The sequence below is a fragment of the Suncus etruscus genome, chromosome 5 (assembly GCF_024139225.1).
Source record: "Suncus etruscus isolate mSunEtr1 chromosome 5, mSunEtr1.pri.cur, whole genome shotgun sequence".
Taxonomy (NCBI): domain Eukaryota; kingdom Metazoa; phylum Chordata; class Mammalia; order Eulipotyphla; family Soricidae; genus Suncus; species Suncus etruscus.
In genome coordinates this window covers 143295710-143316834 of record NC_064852.1, presented here as the reverse complement: position 1 = coordinate 143316834, position 21125 = coordinate 143295710, and the positions used below count along the sequence as shown (strand labels likewise).

The following is a 21125-nucleotide window of genomic DNA, read 5'->3' as shown; positions in this document are numbered from 1 at the left end:
GGCAGACCGGTGCTCCGAGCTGGAAGAGAAAGGTCTCATCCTCCATCCCTCCATCAGTCAACCTCTTCAGGGGCTGACTTGCAACACTGACTTGTATTCATATTCTTTTTGCTTTCAGGTTACAATTGGTGGTCACCCTTGTGTTGTGGAAGAAAGTCAAGACAATTCCATTATGTGTCATATTGATCCTCAAAATTCAATGGATGTTGGCGTCAGAGAAATGGTCTCTGTCACTGTTTACAACTTAGGCACTGCTATCAGCACAGCATCCCACGAATTCGATAGGCGATTCGTTCTTTTGCCAAGCATTGACATGTTGTTGCCAGATTCAGGGTCCACTACAGGTATGACCAAAGTGACCATCAGAGGCTCTGGATTCTCCGTTTCCTCTGAGAATGTGGAAGTCTTTCTGGGTCATTTTCCCTGTAAAGTTCTCTCTGTGAATTATACAACCATTGAATGTGAGACATCTCCTGCTCCCCAGCAACTGGTGAAAGTGACTCTTCTAGTACATGGAGTGCCCGCTGAGTGTCAAGGCAACTGCAGCTTTTCATATTTAGAAAGCATCACTGCTCTCATCACAAGAATCTCCCCAAACTCTATTATGGGCTCCGAAAATGTTCTTATTGAAGGAGAAGGCTTTGGCACTAATTTGGAAGACATCACTGTTGCCATTGGAGACCAACTGTTCAGAGCAGTGTCGGTCAATGACAACAACATCACTGTGTTCGTGACTCCGCTCCCAGCTGGGTTTCATGCTGTGCGTGTTGTGGTGAGCCCTAAAGGGTTGGCCCTGGGAAACTTGACCATCAGCAGCCCTGCCTTGGCATCTGTCACACCTGCTTCTGGAAGCCTTGGTGGGGGGACTATTTTGGCCATCACAGGAAATGGTTTCTTCCCAGGAAAAACCACGGTGACTGTTGGGAATGACCCTTGCCAAATTCTTGCTATCAACTCTAGTGAAATCTACTGCCGCAGTCCAGCTGGAACAGCTGGAAACGTCAGTGTGGAGATCACTGTGAATGCAGTTGCTTATTCACCATTGTCATTTACCTATGCCATGGAGGAAACTCCCATTCTCAGAGCAATTGTCCCCAGTAAAGGTACTCCAATACCTACTTTTTATTAACTTGGTACTCATGAATATAGTGTAGGGTAATGTTTTCAGATGACAACTAAGATGTGTTTTTAGATAAACATCCTTACCTCTATTAACATTGAATTCAATTTCTTTTTAATGACTTTTAAGGAAAATTTGTGAAATTCTCAGCTTTATTTTTTTGCTATCTTCTTTTCAACTTTGATTTTGAAACAAAAATTCATATTAATATGATACAAATTTCAATGAGGAATACATGAATATTTATTTGAGGACTATTCTGCAGACTAGGATTGATCATTTATGTCATAAATGATGATTTGGCACAAGAAATCCAATTAAAATCTATGTGTAAGATTGAGATTTAGTAAAATTTCTTACTAAGATTGATAATTTTTCATAATACCTATTTCTACCTAGTTAAAATTTGTGGAAATTAAACTTAAAGTTTATCATTAACTTATTAAGACAACAGACTTCTTTCTAAGCAGGAAATTGGCAATCATATGGAAAATATTATGAAATAGTATTACTTAATTATTTAGCATAACTTGTTTTTACTAAGCTGACAATGAATTGTGGTATCTTCTTAGTAATTTGCCATTAAGAATATCATTTTTAGTCATCTTTAAACTGTTAAATGTGCCCCAAATCCCCCAAAATCAAAATAACAAAAAACAAAACAAACAAAAAAATCTTTACTCTGTGTCCATGTATCCATCACCTTAAATTAATTCAACTTTCATGTCTTCATGTACTTTATACTTAATTACTTATACATGACAATATATCAGGCTTATATTAAAACATTTGAATTGATAAAATTAGTTTTACTCTCAAAATTAACATCAGGAAAGAACCAAAAATGAATAATAGTCACTTACTATAATATATACCAACCAATTCCATCTTCTGTAATTCTTTCTAAATCTTAACCCTAGATCTTCTCTCTTCTCTCTTAAGTCTAAAATAGAGCTCAGCAGAGAGTATCGAAGAGCTAGAGAGGGGCCAGAGCGGTGGCGCTAGAGGTAAGGCGTCTGCCTTGCAAGCGCTAACCTAGGACGGACCGCAGTTCAATCCCCTGGAGTTTCATATGATCCTCCAAGCCAGGAGCAATTTCTGAGTGCATAGGCAGGAGTAACCCCTGAGCGTCACCAGGTGTGGACCAAAAAACCAAAAAACAAACAAAGAGCTGGGGCCGGAGAGATGGCACAGCAGTAAGGTGTTTGCCTTGCATTTGGAAGTAGGTGGTTGGAATCCTTGCATCCCATATGGTTCCCCCGTGCCTGCCAGGGGCGATTTCTGAGCGTGGAGCCAGGAGTGGCCCCCTGAACGCTGCCGGGTGTGACCCAAAAACAAAAAAACAAACAAACAAAAACAAGAGCTAGAGAAAGACTATGTTGAGATAAACAGCACATTGAATATACCATAGATTGTAACATACCATATTTTTCTTATCATAAGACTCATTTTTTCTCAAAAAAGATGTGTCTTATGGAGTGAATGCTGACTGAAACAAACCTGAGTGCAGGGGAGGAGAGCATCTAAATACAATGTGCATTTTATAGTCAGGTTCGTCTTATAAAGCGAAAAATGCGGTATGTTACAACTCAAATACATATAGGACAAGTGAATACCTGTATTAGTTATTTTTTTCCTTTTTAAATGAGATGCCGGGATTCGAACCACCGTCCTTCTGCATGAAAGACAAACACCCTACCTCCATGCAATTTCTCCGACCCCCCTGTATTAGTTTTTTAAATGCGAATATTATTTTGATTTTGGAATTAAAACGCCTGTCTTTCAATGCGTGTATGTTAGAGTTTACTTGTATTTATACTGTTTGCTTTGTTTTTACAGGTCCACCAGGAACTGAAATTCAGATCACTGGATCTAATTTTGGTGTAGATGCCTTGGACATTGCAGTACTGATAAATAACGTTCAGTGTAATGTAACCATGGTCAATGATAGTGTGTTGCAGTGTATCGTTGGATATCATCCTGGCGGCACTTTTCCTGTTCTCCTGTATCATAAGACAAAAGGCTCTGCTGTGTCGACAGTGGCATACGAATATCCACTCACTATTCAAAATATTCATCCGAGCCAAGGTAGTAATGAATGATTAGTAACCTAAAACTATTTTATATTGTTTTGGAAAATACTTATTTAAAACATGCCAAAATTTGTAATTTCTATAACATATTAAATATAGTTTGGAAATCTGAAATGTGGTTCAGAAACATGTACCTGTCACATAGAGACCCCCATACACTGGCAGATATGGTCCTTTGACCCCTGAGTATTATGGGAATGGCTTCCCACCATTTTATTTATATGTCAAATAGAAAAAACATGCAAGAGTATACATTATTTACTATAATGGATTTAATGTCTGTGTTTCTCTTTGTGTTATCTTCATTTATTAAAAATTTCACCTCAGGGCCCGGAGAGATAGCACAGCCGCGTTTGCCTTGCAAGCAGCCAATCCAGGACCAAAGGTGGTTGGTTCCAATCCCGGTGTCCCATATGGTCCCCTGTGCCTGCCAGGAGCTATTTCTGAGCAGACAGCCAGGAGTAACCCCTGAGCACTGCCGGGTGTGGCCCAAAAAAATTTCACCTCAATATCCAGACTTTATGTGGAAAACTTGTGTTATCATGTTAACACTCGTCTGTGCATACACACGTATTTTCTATTTAAAAAACTATTTTAACCTTGAGAAAATATAAGCACTGCATGATCCTTAAATGTGCAGTGCTTGTTTAATGTGTGTGTGTCTTAACTATTCAAATAACTCTTTTAAAATAATGTATTTAATGTCTGGGCTTTTCTTTGTGTTATCTCACTTTATTTAAAATTTCATCTCAACAGCCAGGTTATATGTGGAAAAACTGTGTTATCATGTTAAGATAACACTGGTCTATAATGATATGTGTTTTTTATTTCAAAACTATTTTAATCTTGAGAAAGTATAAGCACCGCACTATCCTTAATTAAATGTTCAATGCTTGTTTTATGTGTCTTTTTTTTTTGCTTTTTTTTTGGGGGGGGGGTCACACCCGGCAGCTCTCAGGGGTCACTCTTGGCTCTACATTCAGAAATCTCTCCTGGCAGGCTCGGGAGACCATATGGGTTGCCGGGATTCAAACCACCATCCTTCTGCATGCAAGGCAAATGCCCTATCTCCATGCTATCTCTCCGGCCCCTTTTGTGTGTGTCTTAACTAGTCTTAAAAGTTTTGTGAATCTTCTTAATAAAGTTTTTGTTATCAGGATCTTTTCATTGAATGTACCTTCAGATTTAGTCCTTTTGATTTGGGGGACACTCCCAGTGATGCTCAGGATTTATTTATAACTCCGCACTCAGGGATCACCCTTGGCTAGAATAAGGGCTAAATGGTGCCTGAGATTCAAGCTTGGTCAGCCATTTTCAAGGCATAAATCTCTGCTGTACTGCCTCTCCACTCCCTCCATTATAGGTGAAAAAAGTGAAATGATAGGGACCAGAGATATAGGCTGGCGTTTAAGGCACTTGTTTTAGAGACCGTCCCCAGCACTTCCAGAAGATGGCCAGGATAATCTCTTTGCTTGGAAACCATGTGCCCAGTAATGCCTGGCCATATTGTAGTAGATTCTCTGGCCCTACATTGAACCATGTACCCAGCTGACTCAGCTGACTGAGAATCCCCAGAGGGCACCTCCTGAGCACTGCCTGAGAGTCCCGAAAATAAATAAAATGGCATATGCATGTAGAACAAGATTTTTTTTTAATTAGCTGTGTCCCCCTCTATTGTTTTTATGTGCCTTGACCTAGGAAGCTTTGGAGGCGGCCAAACCCTAACTGTGACAGGCAGTGGGTTTAATCCCCAACGTTCTGTTATATTCGTATGTGACTCGGTGTGCGCAGTGGACAGGCTTAAATCTGACGGCGAAACATTGCTGTGTCGAATCCCATCTCAAAGTGGTAAGCTTCAGAACCAAGGAATGATAGTGACTGAAATATGAAAATCTTAATTTTATGAAGATAGAATCTGCCTTTCTTTTTCAAGTTTTCTTGCTCTTTGAAATCCCCTAAAACTGTCCTGTCTTGAAGCTATTGCCTCAAAACTGTTTTCTTGGTTTCTGTCTTTCAGGATTCCTCATATGTGCATTAGATTAAACTGCATTTTCAGTGTGTCATGTAAACAGAGTCCCCTGAGTTGATGGGGCATGACTGATGTCAACTGTTACTAGTTCTTCTCAAATGCCTTAGATTTGCTGTACAACTTGGATTGCAGTGATGTGACTTCAATTGAGGTGTCTTTGGGTACCTTATGCAATTTGGTACCTCTGTTCCTCATCTGTAAAATAAGAATAGTTATCATCACCTACATTATATGATTACTATCAGGCTTTATAAAGTTATATATATATGTATATATAACTTGGGTAGAAAATGATGTTATTTTTCATTTTTTTTATTCATTTTTAGTGTAGTGTAGGTAGAGGGTCCCTGATGTCACTTTTTTTTTTAATTTTGTTTATTGTTTTTTGTTTTTGGGTCAAAGCCGGCAGTGCTCAGGGGTTGCTCCTGGCTCTATGCTCAGAAATTACCCCTGGTAGGCTCGCGGGACCACATGGGAAGCAGGGATTTGAACCACCATCCTTCTGTATGCAAGGCAAACGCCTTAACCTCCATGCTATCTCTCTGGCCCCAGAAATTACTCCTGACTTGGAGGACCATATGGGACACTGGGGAATCAAACTGCAGTTCATCCTGGGTCAGTCACATGAAAGGCCCTATCACTTCGACATAGGTCCAGCCCTCAGGATGAGCACAAAGCCAGGAGTAACCCCTGAGTGCTGCAGGGTGTGGCCTAAAAACAAACAAACAAACAAAAAACCTAAAACAAAAGTTTGACAAGAACAAAGGAAAGATTTCAGATAAATATGTTGTAGAAATAAACAATTTTTAAAGATAGGCAAAACTTTACAAAGTTTTGGCGCTAGAGAAATAGTACAACAGGTAGGATGTTTTGCACACCATCACCCATATTTGATCTAGGTTACCCCATATCTTCCCTCTGTACTTCTAGGAGTAATTCCTGAGTGCAGAGCCAGGAGTAACCCTTGAACATCACTGGGTAGGGCCCCAAGTCAAGTGTACAAGAAACAATTTTATGAAGCTTTTCTAAATATGACTTTTTCTCCTCTGATTTCTCTATAAGATTTTTATGGCTAAGGGTTTTTTTTTGGGGGGGGGTTGTTTTGTTTTTAAAATTTTGACACTGGGGGTTGTATCCTTTGTGAGGTAGCAAAACTAAGCCATCAAGATTTAAAAACAAAACAAAACAAAAACGTGCCAGAGTGATAGCACAGTGGTAGGACATTTGCCTTGCATGTAGCCAACCTGGGACTGACCCTGCTCCATCCCTGGCATCCATATGGTCCCCTGAGCCTTCCAAGAAAGATTTCTGAGCGCAGAGCTTGCAGTAACCACTACTACTACCCAGCACTACTGAGTGCACCCCCAAAACAAAACAAAACAAAAGATTTAGCAAAAACACTTTTAAACGTTTTTAAAGTATTTTGTCTGAACATTAGTGTCTCTTGTTACTCTTTTTCCCCACATGCTTTCCTATGGGATTTCTCTCTTTTTCTCTCTCTCTCTTACTTTGCTTTTAGCTGCCACAACTTGCTGCTGTCAGCCTACCTGCTCTTAGCACTTCCTCCTTCCTCCCTGCTCTAGTCTGTGATATTGGGCCCTTTAAAGTTATTATACCAAATAGGCAGGTTTGTAGAATTTTCTACTGAAAAGACTCTAAGGGAGAATGTTAGATTTTGTTCTTTGTTGATAATGTGCATGAATGAAACTGTTCCATTTTTGCCTATTTAAATACCACACATTTGTTATCAAGACTGTCTATGCTTGCAAAGGGAAGATATTATCAACAGTGTGTGTGTGTGTGTGTGTGTGTGTGTGTGTGTGTGTGTGTGTGTGTGTGTGTGTGTGTGTGTGTACATCATTATATCCTGCTCACTTGGATCCTCTTCTAGGTAAGGGACCTGAACAAGCCTGTGAAGTGACAGTGGCCAATGGGAAGGATCGGTCACAGTCTCCTGTCCTGTTTATGTACTCCATGTCCCTGACACCACTCATCACCGTAATCACTCCCACAAGAGGCACCACAGCCGGAGGAACAAAGCTGACAGTGACAGGAGCAGGGTTCAGGTACTGCTTTCTTATGCACACCTCAGTGCTGATTTCCAAGCTCAATCTTATACCTGTTTCTTTTTTTCCTTCATTTCTTTTTTTTTCCTTTAATCCTCCTTCCCTTCCATCTTCCAGCCCTTCCATCCTTCCTTCATTCCTTCTTTTCTTTCCTTCCTCCTTTCTTTCTTTCTTTCTTTCTTTCTTTCTTTCTTTCTTTCTTTCTTTCTTTCTTTCTTTCTTTCTTTCTTCTTTCTTTCTCTTTCTTTCTTCTTTCTTCTTTCTTTCTTTCTTTCTTTCTTTCTTCTTTCTTTCTTTTTTTCTTTCTTTCTTTCTTTCTTCCTTCCTTCCTTTCTTCCTTCCTTTCATCTTTCTTTCTTTCTTTCTTTCTTTCTTTCTTTCTTTCTTTCTTTCTTTCTTTCTTTCTTTCTTTCTTTCTTTCTTTCTTTCTTTCTTTCTTCCTTCCTTTCTTTCTTCCTTCCTTCCTTCCTTTCTTCCTTCCTTTCATCTTTCTTTCTTTCTTTCTTTCTTTCTTTCTTTCTTTCTTTCTTCTTTCTTTCTTTCTTTCTTTCTTTCTTTCTTCTTTTTCTTTCTTTCTTTCTTCCTTCCTTGGTTCCTTCCTTTCATCTTTCTTTCTTTCTTCTTTCTTTCTTTCTTCTTTCTTTCTTTCTTTCTTTCTTTCTTTCTTTCTTTCTTTCTTTCTTTCTTTCTTTCTTTCTTTCTTTCTTTCTTTCTTTCTTCTTTCTTTCTTTCTTTCTTTCTTTCTTTCTTTCTTTCTTTCTTTCTTTCTTTCTTTCTTTCTTTCTTTCCTTCCTTCCTTTATTCCTTTCTTTTGGGGGGGTTATTATTATTATTATTATTATTATTATTATTATTATTATTATTTTGGTTTTTTGGGCCACATTCATTTGATGCTCAGGGGTTACTCCTGGCTAAGCACTCAGAAATTGCCCCTGGCTTGGGGGACCATATGGGATGCCGGGGGATTGAACCGCGGTCCTTCCTTGGCTTGCACTTGCAAGGCAGACAGACACCTTACCTCTAGTGCCACCTCACTGGCCCCTTCCTTTCTTTCTTCCTTTTTTTTCCTACCTTCCTTCCTCCTTTTCCTTTTTATTTGTTCATTCATTCTTTTCATTCTCCCTTTTCTTCCTTCTTCTTTCTTTCTTCTTTCTTTCTTTCTTTCTTTCTTTCTTCTTTCTTTCTTCTTTCTTTCTTTCTTCTTTCTTTCTTTCTTTCTTTCTCTCTTTCCTTTCTTTCTTTCTCTCTTTCCTTTCTTTCTTTCTTTCTTTCTTTCTTTCTTTCTTTCTTTCTTTCTTTCTTTCTTTCTTTCTTTCTTTCCTTTCTTCTTTCTTTCTTTCTTTCTTTCTTTCTTTCTTTCTTTCTTTCTTTCTTTCTTTCTTTCTTTCTTTCTTTCTTTCTTTCTTTCTTTCTTTCTTTCTTTCTTTCTTTTCATGTCTCTCTCTCCATGATATCCATAGTTACAATGTCAATGGTTGTAGTTCAATCATACAATATTCCAACATCCATCCTTCACCAGTGTATATTTCCAACCACCAATGTACCTACTTTCTTTCCCCTCCCCTATCTTGCATCTATGACACTTTTTTTTCTCTCTCATTTTTCCACTCCTTTTTTACTTTTAAGGCACTGGTTTGAAATACTTTTACTGAAGGGATATCACTTTACCTCCTTTCAGCAACCAGCTCTTGTTCAGAGTGATCATTTACAACTATCATTGTTATAGTGGTCTCTTCTCTGTCCTAACTTATACTCCCCCCATTTTTTTGTGGCAAACTTCCTACCATGCACCAGTCCTACTGGCCTTCATTTATATCGTCTATGTAATTATTCTCATACTATTGTTTAAAAGATATAGAGCCCACATTCTTTATCGGTCTCTTTCGCTTGGACTCATTTCACTCAACTTAATATTCTCTATCTTTGTCCATGTAAAAGCAAATTTTATGACTTCATTTTATCTAATGGCTACATAGTAGTCTATGATGTAGAAGCTCCATAGGTATTTTTACCTTTTCATTTGTTCTCAAGTACTTGGGTGGTTTCCAGATTCTGGCTACTGTGAATACAGTGGCTTTCTTTCACACCTAGGCAGAGCTTAAATATAGTCATAAAATATATGCCAAGAACTCAGAAGACCTTTCCTTTCTACACCATTGAAACTTTCTGACTTTCCTTTATAAATATCTTCAATCTATTTTATGACAAAGAGGTTGAGATGAGAACATTTTAATAATAACTTGTCCCAAATCCTAGGAATATACACATTCTTGCATACTTTCATGTTAAGCGGTCCCTAACATATCCTCTCCTACCAGCATTTTCTGTATTAGGGTACTAAAACATCTCTTCCTAGCTAGAAAAGATAGCATGGAGGCAAGGGCTGGAGAGATAGCATGGAGGCAAGGCGTTTGCCTTGCATGCAGAAGAACGGTGGTTCAAATCCCGGCATCCCATTTGGTTCCCTGAGCCTGCCGGGGGCAATTTCTGAGCATAGAGCAGGAGTAACTCCTGAGCGCTGCCGGGTGTGACCCAAAAACAGAAAAAAGAACTCTTTCTGTGTTGGTTCATTATATTGTAACTGATTAGATTCTCTTGTCTAAAATGTATTCATTATTTGATTCCAATAATTACATGTTAGCAGATTTCAAGAGGATAAATCTGACCTCAAACCCAGTCACTCAAATCATAGGAGAAAGTTTTAGTTTCCAAGTATTCAAGTTAGCCACTTCAAGCCTACATAGTTATTTTGGGTTTTCATTTCCATGTGAAGATTAAGGTTTGTGGATGCAGTGAAAATATCACATAAAGAGAGCCCTAATGTGGAGATTATCTTAGATATTCTTTCATCAATGAGCACAGGCAGTTTTTAACCATACTCATATGCTTACTATTATGTGTAATTACTTTTGTTTTGCTTTTGTACCACAACCAGGAGTGATCAGGAGTTACTTCTAGCTCTGTCCTCAGAAATGACTCCTGGTGAGCTTGGGGCATATGGGATATCAGGGATTGAATTCAAATTGGCTGCATGCAAGCCAAACACCCTAACCACTGCACTATCCCTCTGGCCCTAGTATGTGCAATTCTATGTCTGAAACTCAAGCTTTTTGTCTACTCTTACCAAAAATATTTTAAAGTTGGGGCTAGAGCAGTGGCACAGCAGTAGGGCATTTATCTTGCACGTGCTAACCTAGGACAGACCTAGGTTCAATCCCCCAGCGTCCCATATGGTTCTGAGCAATTTCTGAGCACATAGCCAGGAGTAATGCCTGTGCGTCACCAGCTGTGGCCCAAAAAGCAAAAAAAAAATTTTTTTTTAAGTCTTTTCTACTAGGAAAAATGCATTTTTGACCTTTGATAGATCAGAGGGTGAAATTATGATTTTGAACATGATATACACAAATAAGAGGATTTGACAGTATGACCTTAATAAGCGAAAAAATTCCAGAATTTTTTTCTTCCCTTTTTTTCTCTTTACAGTGAAAATATGCAGGATGTCCAGGTCACTATAGGTGATGCCAAATGTAATGTTGAGTATTCCAACAAGACTTGTATCATCTGTTTGACAAATTCTCACAGTTCTTCAGGGAAGGTTCCAGTTCATGTTGACATCAGAGGCATCGGTCTAGCCAAACTGGTAAGAGAGCTTTTTGTGTGTAATGAGCATTGCTGTAGCAAGAAGCACGAACAGTATGGGAGGTGAAAGAAATGGTAATGGGGTGTCCATGAGTATGTCTACAGATATCAGGGCTATGATGAATTCATTCAAAGTGATTTCTGTTTTTGTTGCCTAGTTCTAAAATTTAATTATTTCAGATTTTTAAAAGAATTCTGAATGAAATCTTGATGTTAAAAGTAATGATTTTTTTCTTCGATATAACAATGAATTGTTGTGGGGGCTAATGGACTTCTCAATGTTATTACTATATTTATTAATACCATGAAATAAAACAATCAACACAAAGCAACTTATATTTTATTAATTTTGGTTATTTTGGGGTATATGTTTGAGAAACTGAATGAAGAATTCTATGAGAGACTGAATTTAAAGTCTCTCTCTCTCTCTCTTTCTCTCTCTCTCTCTCATTTTTACAGGATAATGCTGACTTCCTGTATGTCGATGCTTGGTCCTCCAACTTTTCATGGGGAGGAAAGGCTCCACCAGAGGAAGGATCACTAGTTGTTATCACAAAAGGACAAACCATTTTGCTGGATCAAAATACCCCCATCTTGAAAATGTTGCTTATTCAGGGTAAACATTTTGTTTCATTTTTTTATTATTTATTTTGGTTTTAGTTATACCTGGCAGTGCTTAGGGTTTTCTCTAGCCTCTCTGTTCAGAGATCACTCCGGTGGAGTGACAGTTCTGGGGGAATCTTTGGGGTGTTAGAGATCAAACCTTGGTCAGTGTGTATAAGCTAATCAATCACCTTACCTACTGTACTTTCTCTCCAGCCTCCCAGGATAAACTTGTTAAAATTTATTTATTAGAGACTCCACCTGAAAATATTTCTATGAAGTTTTATCAAAATGATTGGCTCTGAGACATCTATAGTTTTCTTATATCTTTAATATGGAATAGAGTGTTTAGTTCTTTCAATTTAATTCTGTACCCTGTTTTGGTATGAAATGATTTAGTGAGGTCCAGTCAGACTCTTTTTATGAAACAGACTAGAAAATATCAACCTAGGAGATAGGAGTGATAGCACAGTGAGTAAAGTGCTTGCCTTGCACTCGCCAACCCAGATTCGATCCTCAGGACCCACCATGAGTGATTCCAGATTGGAGAGTCAGGAGTAAACCCTGAACACTTCTATAATGAAAAAATATAGAAGAAACAAAATATCCTCTGTTTTTAGGGCAAAGGTTTTCCCTTTCTATTTTTCTTATCTTTGCTCCATCTATGAAAAATTAAAGTTCACACACACACACACACACACACACACAATTCCCTTTTTTTCTTTTCTTTTCTTTTTAACTTTTTTTCTTATATTTTAAATAGGGGCTCTCACCTTTTTCATAGAACCTTGGGACATGGATTACTTTGTTTTACCACATATTTCCATATTTTTCTATAAAACTAAGAAGGAGTAAAGAAAGGCAGAGGGTCAGGGGCCAAATGGTCTCAAATTGGTGGGAAAGAAATAAGGACAGAACTAAATATCTAAGTCAAAGACCATGACAATTTAGAACTAAATATCTAAGTCAAAGACCATGACAATAGAATCAAGAGACCTAAACTTTCACAATCTAAACTTAAAGGGGCCTGTTGTGTTGACAGGCTAGGGGGTAAAGGGTGGTGGTATAGGATACAGTTTGAGTCCATGGGTGGAGGGAGGTTGACACTGGTGGTGGGAAGGGCCCTGGTTCATTCTATTTCTGAAATTCAACTATGAAGGACTCTGTAGATCACAATGGTTTCAATAAAATAAAATTTTAAAAAATTAGAAGGAAAATATTAACACAGATGACAGCTATCTAGGTAATGTTGGTGTTTGAATTAGTTACAGTTACCCATTTCCTCAAAACCCAGAGAGACAGAGACTGCCAATTTGTGATGCAAATTACAGTGGGATTTTATTTATTAATATTTTCCACTTACATTCTTTTCAGAGATATTCCATCCAGCATTCCATGCAGCAAACATTAAATCATTCAAAGACACTGTAACAATCTTTACCTGTCATGTGAAACACTAGTTCTTTCTAACTTTCACAGACATCCTGTTTCCCATTCCCTCTGCATTCCTATGTAGGCAATATAACAGTCTTAATTGACATACGAGATAATGGCTTCCCATTCCTTTTGCCTTCCTTAGGCAATATACAGTCTTAATTGACAAACGAGATAATAGTTTTAGGTTAGAGCCAATTTTAATGTATAGCATAGATAAGCACAGTTGTACAAAAATGCTTTGACCAGGACTTAATAGATAGCCTAGATAAAGATATGAGCAAAGAAAAACAGGGCCAGCCTTTTCTTGGTTCTGACTGTTTTTCTGTGCTCCGTGCTCAGGCTCAGGACCTGACTTGCCATGACTATTATTAATCCTAGGTGAATTAAGCAAATTTTATAATAACAGTTACAAAAACAAATTAGTATATTAATATAATACATTTTTAAACTTTAACAGTGAGAACCTCTTAAAGTTACTTTTTTTTTTAAATAACAGTTTTTCAGTAAGAGTGTGCCCACTTCCTATGTACATGTGATACATCACAGAAATAATGGTTTTTCCCATTCAGGAATATATGGTGTGGTGGCTCCCAGACTTAACATAAAATCCATGAGATTAGTTAAACTCCATGCAAAATGATACCTCAAGTCTGTCTGGTTCTATCACTTTTCCTTGTTAACCTATCCATTATTACCTGGAGTTCTTTCTGCTTTATGATACTCTGTTCTTGCTAAGTAAAGCTAAATAGCTAGAACTTTTACACCTTCTTGTAAAAAATTAAGTATCATTGGCAAGAGTCAAATGTTTGAGACCTTAGTGTAGAAACTATACTGTAATGATTTAATCTGCGCAAAAACCAATATAATTTGTTTTGCTTTTCACCTCTAGGTTGAGAGCACTATTAACTTTAGTTTCTATAAAATGTGCATTTCTCTCATGATTTTTGTTCTACAGTTATCTGTTGAGGCCCTGTGCTTGTATAATTAAGTAGTTGTACTATTTAGCAACATTTAAAAGAACAAATGTCCAGGGGGAAATAATCTGCCTTGGGATTTAATATTCTATCACTGTGTCTATTATTATTTTTTGGAGGCCACCTCTGGAAGTACTTAGGGATTACTCTTCATAGATCTCAATGGACCACATGAGGTGCTATAGATGAAAACCAAATATTAAATTGTGCAAGGCAAGCATCTATGTGCTATCTCTGGGACCCTACTTGTGTCTTATCTGAAATTTTTACACATTATATTTCCAAAGAAAATATTGCATGCAGAAGGATGGTGGTTCGAATCCCAGCATCCCATATAGTCCCCAGAGTCTGCCAGCAGTGATTTCTGAGCATAGAGCCAGGAGTAACGCCTGAGCGCTGCCGGGGGTGATCCAAAAACAAAAACAAAACAAAACAAAAAGAATATTGAGTGTAGTTATGTGACTAATGATAAAGGAACAGGAATTAGAAATATGTATCTTGCTAACTATATTTTAATAACAAGTTACCTTGTGATATATATCAAAATTTTATCTTGGTAGGTGGGACTCTAATTTTTGATGAAGCTGACATTGAACTCCAAGCAGAAAATATTCTAATTACAGATGGAGGCATCCTTCAGGTATAACATAGAATATAAAATATAGTCATTAACAATCTCACTCCAATTCTCTTTAAAATAATATGTGCAAAGTAAATACTTGGTTATTATTCAAGTCTCTCACAAGTTTATTTTTGTATGAGTCTTTGTTATTAGTATAAAATCTTTTTTTTTCCCTGGGGAAAAGTTAATCAGAATATTCTTACACTTTAAAGACTGAAGTATATTATTAGCAGACAGAAGTTAAAATTGCAGGAAAAAATTTCTCTGAGTTGTGGCTTAGGTGTGCTTTCCAAAATTCTAGCAGAGGATATTTGACAACTGTAAAAGAACAATATTTAGGAAACAGTATTGACAGTTGATCAATAGATATTGGTGAGTAAACCCAATTGTAGGTATGGAGCTTTTCCTTTCAATAATGCTTGTGAAATCTCTTGTAGATTGGGACAGAAGTGTCTCCGTTTCAGCACAAGGCCATCATTACTTTGCATGGACACCTCCGCTCTCCTGAACTCCCAGTATATGGAGCCAAAACATTAGCTGTGCGAGAGGGGACCCTGGATCTGCATGGTTGGTGGCTATGAGAAGACTAGTCAGGGACTAAGATATAGTATTTATGTGAAGCACTCTCTAAAGTTGTTTAATGTTGTCCGTACTCAACTTAGTTTCTTTTAATGTTCCTAATGTTCCTTATCTCTTCCATCCCTTCTCTCTCATGACTATTCTTGGGGAAGCAATCTTTACTCAATGTCTCCTCTTCCTGCTTTGCATGTGCTCTGGCAACTTTTACCTAAATTAGTTTTTACTGCACTACCTAGTGGCTGTTATCTCCTTCATTATATATATAGACGGAGATGGCATTAAAGTCTGAAAGGAAAAGATTAAATATCTTAAACTCATGCACATCTCTAAATATAGGGCTACAGTCCTTTGCCACAAGGCCACATGGAGTAGTATATTTGGTGATAATTTGGGGGACACAAGCATGTAGTGCTGGGGCTTGAAGTCAGATCTTACACTTGGTCATCATGTGCTCTACTTCTTGAGCTATAGCTTTTGCCTTGTAATATTGGACATTTTTTATTAAGATGAGTTGTTTTAAAATCTGGTTACAAATGTATAAAATCTAGCTACAAATATGTAGTTCTTTTGGTAGTTACAGTCCAGAAAATGATCAGCACAGGGTAATTTTTACCTAAAGAAAGCATGACATGAAACATTATGTGTAGAAATCTCTTATTTTGCAACAATCGGTCTCGTGTAAATTTGAATATATATAACATGTATCTTATGATCATAAGTGCTCTAAATTATGCTAAGTGTAGGCACTAATATTATTTTCAGATATTTCAGATGCTTCATTTCTATAGCTCCTCAATCTAAGTAATTCATATCAACTCTGACTCATATCAATCAAGATAATAGGCCTTTACCCTTTTGTCAGTAATATCTACCACACTTTTGTTTTGTTCTTAAAAAGATTTCATAAATGGAATATATCATTGTAGAGTGAATTTTTTAACTTAATATGCACAGGGGTTGTAAACCCAATGCTACTTCTCTATAACAAGCATTCTTCATATTTATTTCTGAGGGGAAGTATGACATGCTTATACAATGAACCTTCTAAAAAATGATCCAATCCAGAAAAAAAGATTAAATTGCATCAAGCTCCCTTAATGTCTAAAAAAGGTGCAGTTGGCTCAAACCTTGGCTTCTATGTCGCCTCCAGGTATACCAATTCCTGTGATCTGGACTCGTTTGGCTTCTACTGCAAAGGCTGGGGATAAAACTTTGATTTTGCAAGAAGCAGTGACATGGAAAACAGGAGATAAGATTATAATTGCAAGCACTGGACACAGGTTTGATGTCTCTGGGCCTGGGTATTTTGATTTAGAAAAGATTTTATTTTAAAGCAATTGAAGAGAATAATTCAGAATGTCCGCAACTCGGGGCAGAGTGTTGGCGCAGTGGCAGGGCGTTTGCCTTGCACGTGGCTGACCTAGGACGCACCACGATTTGATCCCCTGGCATCCCATATGGTCCCCCAATCCAGGAGCGATTTCTGAACACAGAGCCAGGAGTAACCCCTGAGCATCACGGGGTGTGGCCAAACACAAAAAAACAAAAGCAAAAACAAACAAACAAAAAAAGAAGAATGTCCACAACTATTTTATTTAAACTTGAAATGCTGGGGCCAGAGAGAGTACAGTGATAAGCAGCTTCCCTACATTCTCTTTTCTTCACTAACTGTGGCTTACAGAACTGTTAATGGTAGGGTTTTATGCATAAAACATCTAAGCCCCAAAGCTTCCACAGAGTCCTGCTGTCTTTAGGCCTCATTCCACCAGTGGTATCTTCTACCTGAAGACCAATTCTTAGTTTCCATTGCCTTCAGCCATTCATTGTCCTCTACTGTGACTCTATATCCTGCATATGACAGCAATCATTTGGTATTCATCTCTTTCCTTCTGATTAACTTCACTCAGCGTGATGTTTAGTCTCCAGCTCTATCACAGAGCAGGAAACTGCATGATTTTCTTTTTTTTTTTTTTTGGGTGGGGGGCCCACACCCGGCAGTGCTCAGGGGTTACTCCTGTCTGTCTGCTCAGAAATAGCTCCTGGCAGGCACAGGGGACCATATGGGACACCGGGATTGGAACCAACCACCTTTGGTCCTGGATCGGCTGCTTGCAAGGCAAAAGCCACTGTGCTATCTCTCCGGGGCCCCTGATTTTATCTTTTTAAAGTTGAATAATATTCTATTATATAAGTTTATATATTCTTGGGCCCTTACCTTAAGTTATTTCCAGGTTTGTTTGTTTGTTTGTTTGTTTGTTTGTTTGTTTTTGACTATTGTGAATGGTGCTTCAATGAAAATAAGAGTGCAGATATGTTTTCTGAACGGAGTTTTTAGGACCTTGGGTAAAAAGCCAAGAAGTAGAAATTCTGAGTCATTGTGGAAGCTCAATTCTGATTTTTTTTTTTTTTTTGAGAAGCGTCATGTTATTTTCCAAAAGGTCTGCACCAGTGGACATTCCTTCTATGAATGAGTCCCTTTTCCCTCATCTCTATGCCAACACTGATTGTTGGATTACTGGGTCCTACTCAGTATTCATACTCCACCCTAGGGTGTGGCCTGGTGATGGGATTACCAAATCCCTCCCTACTGGGTATTCCTTCTCCACCCTAGAGTGTGGCCTGATTCTTGCTGATAAAAGCCTGGGCACTGGCTCATTCTGAGTCTTCCTCACTAAGCTGCTTTCCTTCTTCGGAGCAGAAAGCTTGTGTGGTGGGATTCCTGAACCCATTCTTGCACCATTTCAGTGTGTGGTTTATTTCTTGTGTTAACATTTGCTTCCATATCTGCGCCTCCAGGTCCTAATTTTGGATCCTGCGGGTTCTCTTACAAGTGGTTGTTTCTGTTCTTTGTGGTTGTAGTGTATGCCAGTTTGGTGTGAGATATATCTTTTTTTGTTTCCATTTGCATTTTCCTGATGCAGAATATATTCTTCAGGTTTCTTTTGGCTATCTATATAATCTACCTATGTTTCCTCATTGTAGTCTATGGTTTGATTTCTGGCAAGACATAGTGTTCCACCTAAACCCTGCTCACCTTGGGAGTTCCAGGGGAAGCTCTTCAGGTACCGCTTACCCCAGAATGTTGCTTCGGGGATCATGACCTGATCAGTACCTCATTCTGGGATTCTTGCATTGAACTAACAACTAGTTGGTCAAGTATCTTGGTAGGGAATTCTCAAACTCCTGAGCATAACTTGGGAAGAGAAAAACAAAAAAATTAGAAAATATGAAAACCTCTCATAAAGAAACAAAAGCATCCACATATATACTTGTTAAATATTAACATTGGGAGTGTTATCTGTATTAAATTTTAAGAAAATAATTTAATTTGAGACTTTGAGATACATATATTTGCATGTTTTAAGTGGTTTTCTAATTTAGGTTCCCATCTAAGGTTCTTTTAGAAAAAACAAATTTGCTGTTGTCATTTATAAACCTTAGACTTAAAACTCTACTAATTCATTAATGTACATGAAAATGTAGATGTGCTTCTTAGTTAGGAGTTAAAGTACTTGTTTCTAAGCAGCTAGTAAACTCTACCTTTCCCTCAAGTGGGTGTTTTCGATGGAACAAAATTATAATCACTATTGAGTAAGGGGAATCAGAGAGTTAGTGATGAGCAACTTGACCTTTTACATATCTGACATTTTGTAATTGAAATAGATGATAGCCCTTAATTTTTGTTTAATTATATATGTTAGCGAATAAGAAATAAAGAAATAATAATATAAGTTTGTATCAAGCATATTACTGGGAGAGAGAGCAAGAATAGGCTTATTTTTGTTTTATTGTTCAAATGTGGATAAAGTAAAATTGGATATATTTATACTTATCAGGGAAAAAATAAAAATCAACAAACAACAGCTAACTTATACTAAGGTTGTGATTCAAGAATTAAAATTCAAGTTGGCATTTTGAATATGCCAATTCCAACTTACAAATAGACTTGCAGATGTTAGAATGAGTTAAATATATATACTCAACCTTTTAAGTACATTTCTTTTGCCTTGGAAGAAATTTTAATTACAGATTGGCAAAATCAAAAAAGTGCAAAATGATAGGGCTTAATAATTGATTAGAAAGTTCTCTTTAAAAAGTTCTCATTTATAGTTTTCTTGTATGAAAATTAAATGATTAGAATGTAATAAAATATTAAATTTTATTTAGATGTGTTATTTAGAAATTTAATTTTTTATTTTAGAATTTTATTTTATTTTAGAAGGTAATAAAATATTGAACTTTTATCATTATTATAGCTAGTGTAACCTGTTTACAGTAGTAATCTATATGGTTTTGAAGCATAGTTAACCACACCTTAACTACCTTTCACCTATATCCTTTTGTTTCTTCTAATCTGCCTCTTCACCATCTCCTCCCCACCTTCAGAGAATTGAATTTTAAGAACTAAGAACCAAGGAATTTTTCTCCAAGTCTAATTCAGAGTTTACTAGTTTACTGGTAGATTCTATTTGAGAGACTTTTTTTGCTTTTGTTTATTTGTTTTGTTTTATGGGCCACATCTGCTGATTTTCAAGGTTACTCCTGATACTGCACTCAGGAATTACTCCTAGTGGAGCTTAAGGGCCCATATGAGATGCCAGGGATTGAACTGGGGTTGGCTGTGTGCAATACAAGTGTCCTACCCACTGTACTATTCTCCAGTCCCATTGTTTGAGAGTTTGTTTAGGTAAGAAAATCAGAGAGATGATACAATGGTGATAATAATTGCCTTGCACATGGCCTACCCTTCAATCCCTCACACTGCTAGGATCCCCTGAGCACTTCCAGGAGAATCTCTGATGTATAAAGATTAGCCCCTGAACTTCTCTTACCCCCCAAAAAGAATACTACTTTTTGGTTTCCTCCCTGGCACCATGTCCACCTCAGGACCACAGTCCTGGTGACCCCAGAGCAGCATTAGACCCAGCACTGAACTGACAGGCGTGCGCCACCTGACCTGGGACTCTCTGACATTGACACTGACACTGCTTACGCCTCACCAAAAGAAGGGACTACTACATTTGAAGTCAGTCCTTCTGGGCCCAGCACCCAGAAATACCTCTTACTAGGCTTACTCATGTTATTTCACTTTGTTTCAATATAACTGGAAGGCTATGACATGTATCCTAGAATTATCATAAAATTTTTAGGGATTAAGTTGCATACTTTGCATGTTGTAGAACCTGGTTGGATGTATAGCTCCACACATGGTCCTCTGAGTACTCCTGAAGTGATCTCAAGCAAAGAGAAAGGGATAAGTCCTGAGCTCCACTGGATGTGTTCCAAGCCACCCTTAAGTAATAACTTTTTCAACTTCAACATTATGGGCATTTTAGACAGTAATTCTTGACTATGTGGCACAGAAACATCCTTGGCTACTCTTCACTGGGATCTTAGTAACACCCTCTACTTGTGACAACCCAAAATGTATAAAAGCATTGCTCCCTGAAAGAAGAGGTCATTTTCACTTAAGAACTGTTTTGTGTGATCACCCAAGATGTAGATAGTTCTTTTGAATATTTTCTAGAGTTATTACAACTCTATGAACAAGTGAAGCACTTTGGAAAATAATAAAGTGCATCACCTATAAATTATATTAAGTTACTGATTTGGGGGAAGTCACATTTGGTGATTCCCATGTGCTACTCTAATCTCCATGATCAAAGCAGTTGTGGTTCCTGATATTGTTCTGCAGAACCATGTGATACCAAGGCTAGAACACAGGCCTGCTTGTGAAACATGCAATCCAGGCACTGGGTTATTCTTTTTTAGACTATTTAAGATAGTCTTATGAAAGAGTAAAGAGCTCCTTTCCAATACTTCTGTAATGGATTGTGATATTCACACATTTTCTATTTAATAGATAAAGTTTTCAAAATAGCATTAATACACCAACTGTTATGGGTTTTTGTGGGTTTTATTGTTGTTGTTTTTTAATTTTGGGGCTGCACCCAGTGACGCTC

At 37.6% G+C, this 21125-nt stretch overlaps 1 protein-coding gene across 1 annotated transcript in view; it reads left to right on the top strand.

The window, feature by feature from the left end:
* The window catches only part of PKHD1L1 (PKHD1 like 1), a 187918-nt gene that overhangs the window by 88164 nt on the left and 78629 nt on the right, over positions 1-21125 (top strand). Inside the window, exons 38-46 of the mRNA XM_049772942.1 lie at positions 119-1103; positions 2960-3208; positions 4912-5061; positions 7134-7308; positions 10792-10948; positions 11407-11563; positions 14522-14601; positions 15021-15150; positions 16313-16442. Of these exons, the coding sequence (XP_049628899.1) occupies positions 119-1103; positions 2960-3208; positions 4912-5061; positions 7134-7308; positions 10792-10948; positions 11407-11563; positions 14522-14601; positions 15021-15150; positions 16313-16442 (2213 nt within the window). The remainder of the gene's footprint in view (positions 1-118; positions 1104-2959; positions 3209-4911; positions 5062-7133; positions 7309-10791; positions 10949-11406; positions 11564-14521; positions 14602-15020; positions 15151-16312; positions 16443-21125) is intronic.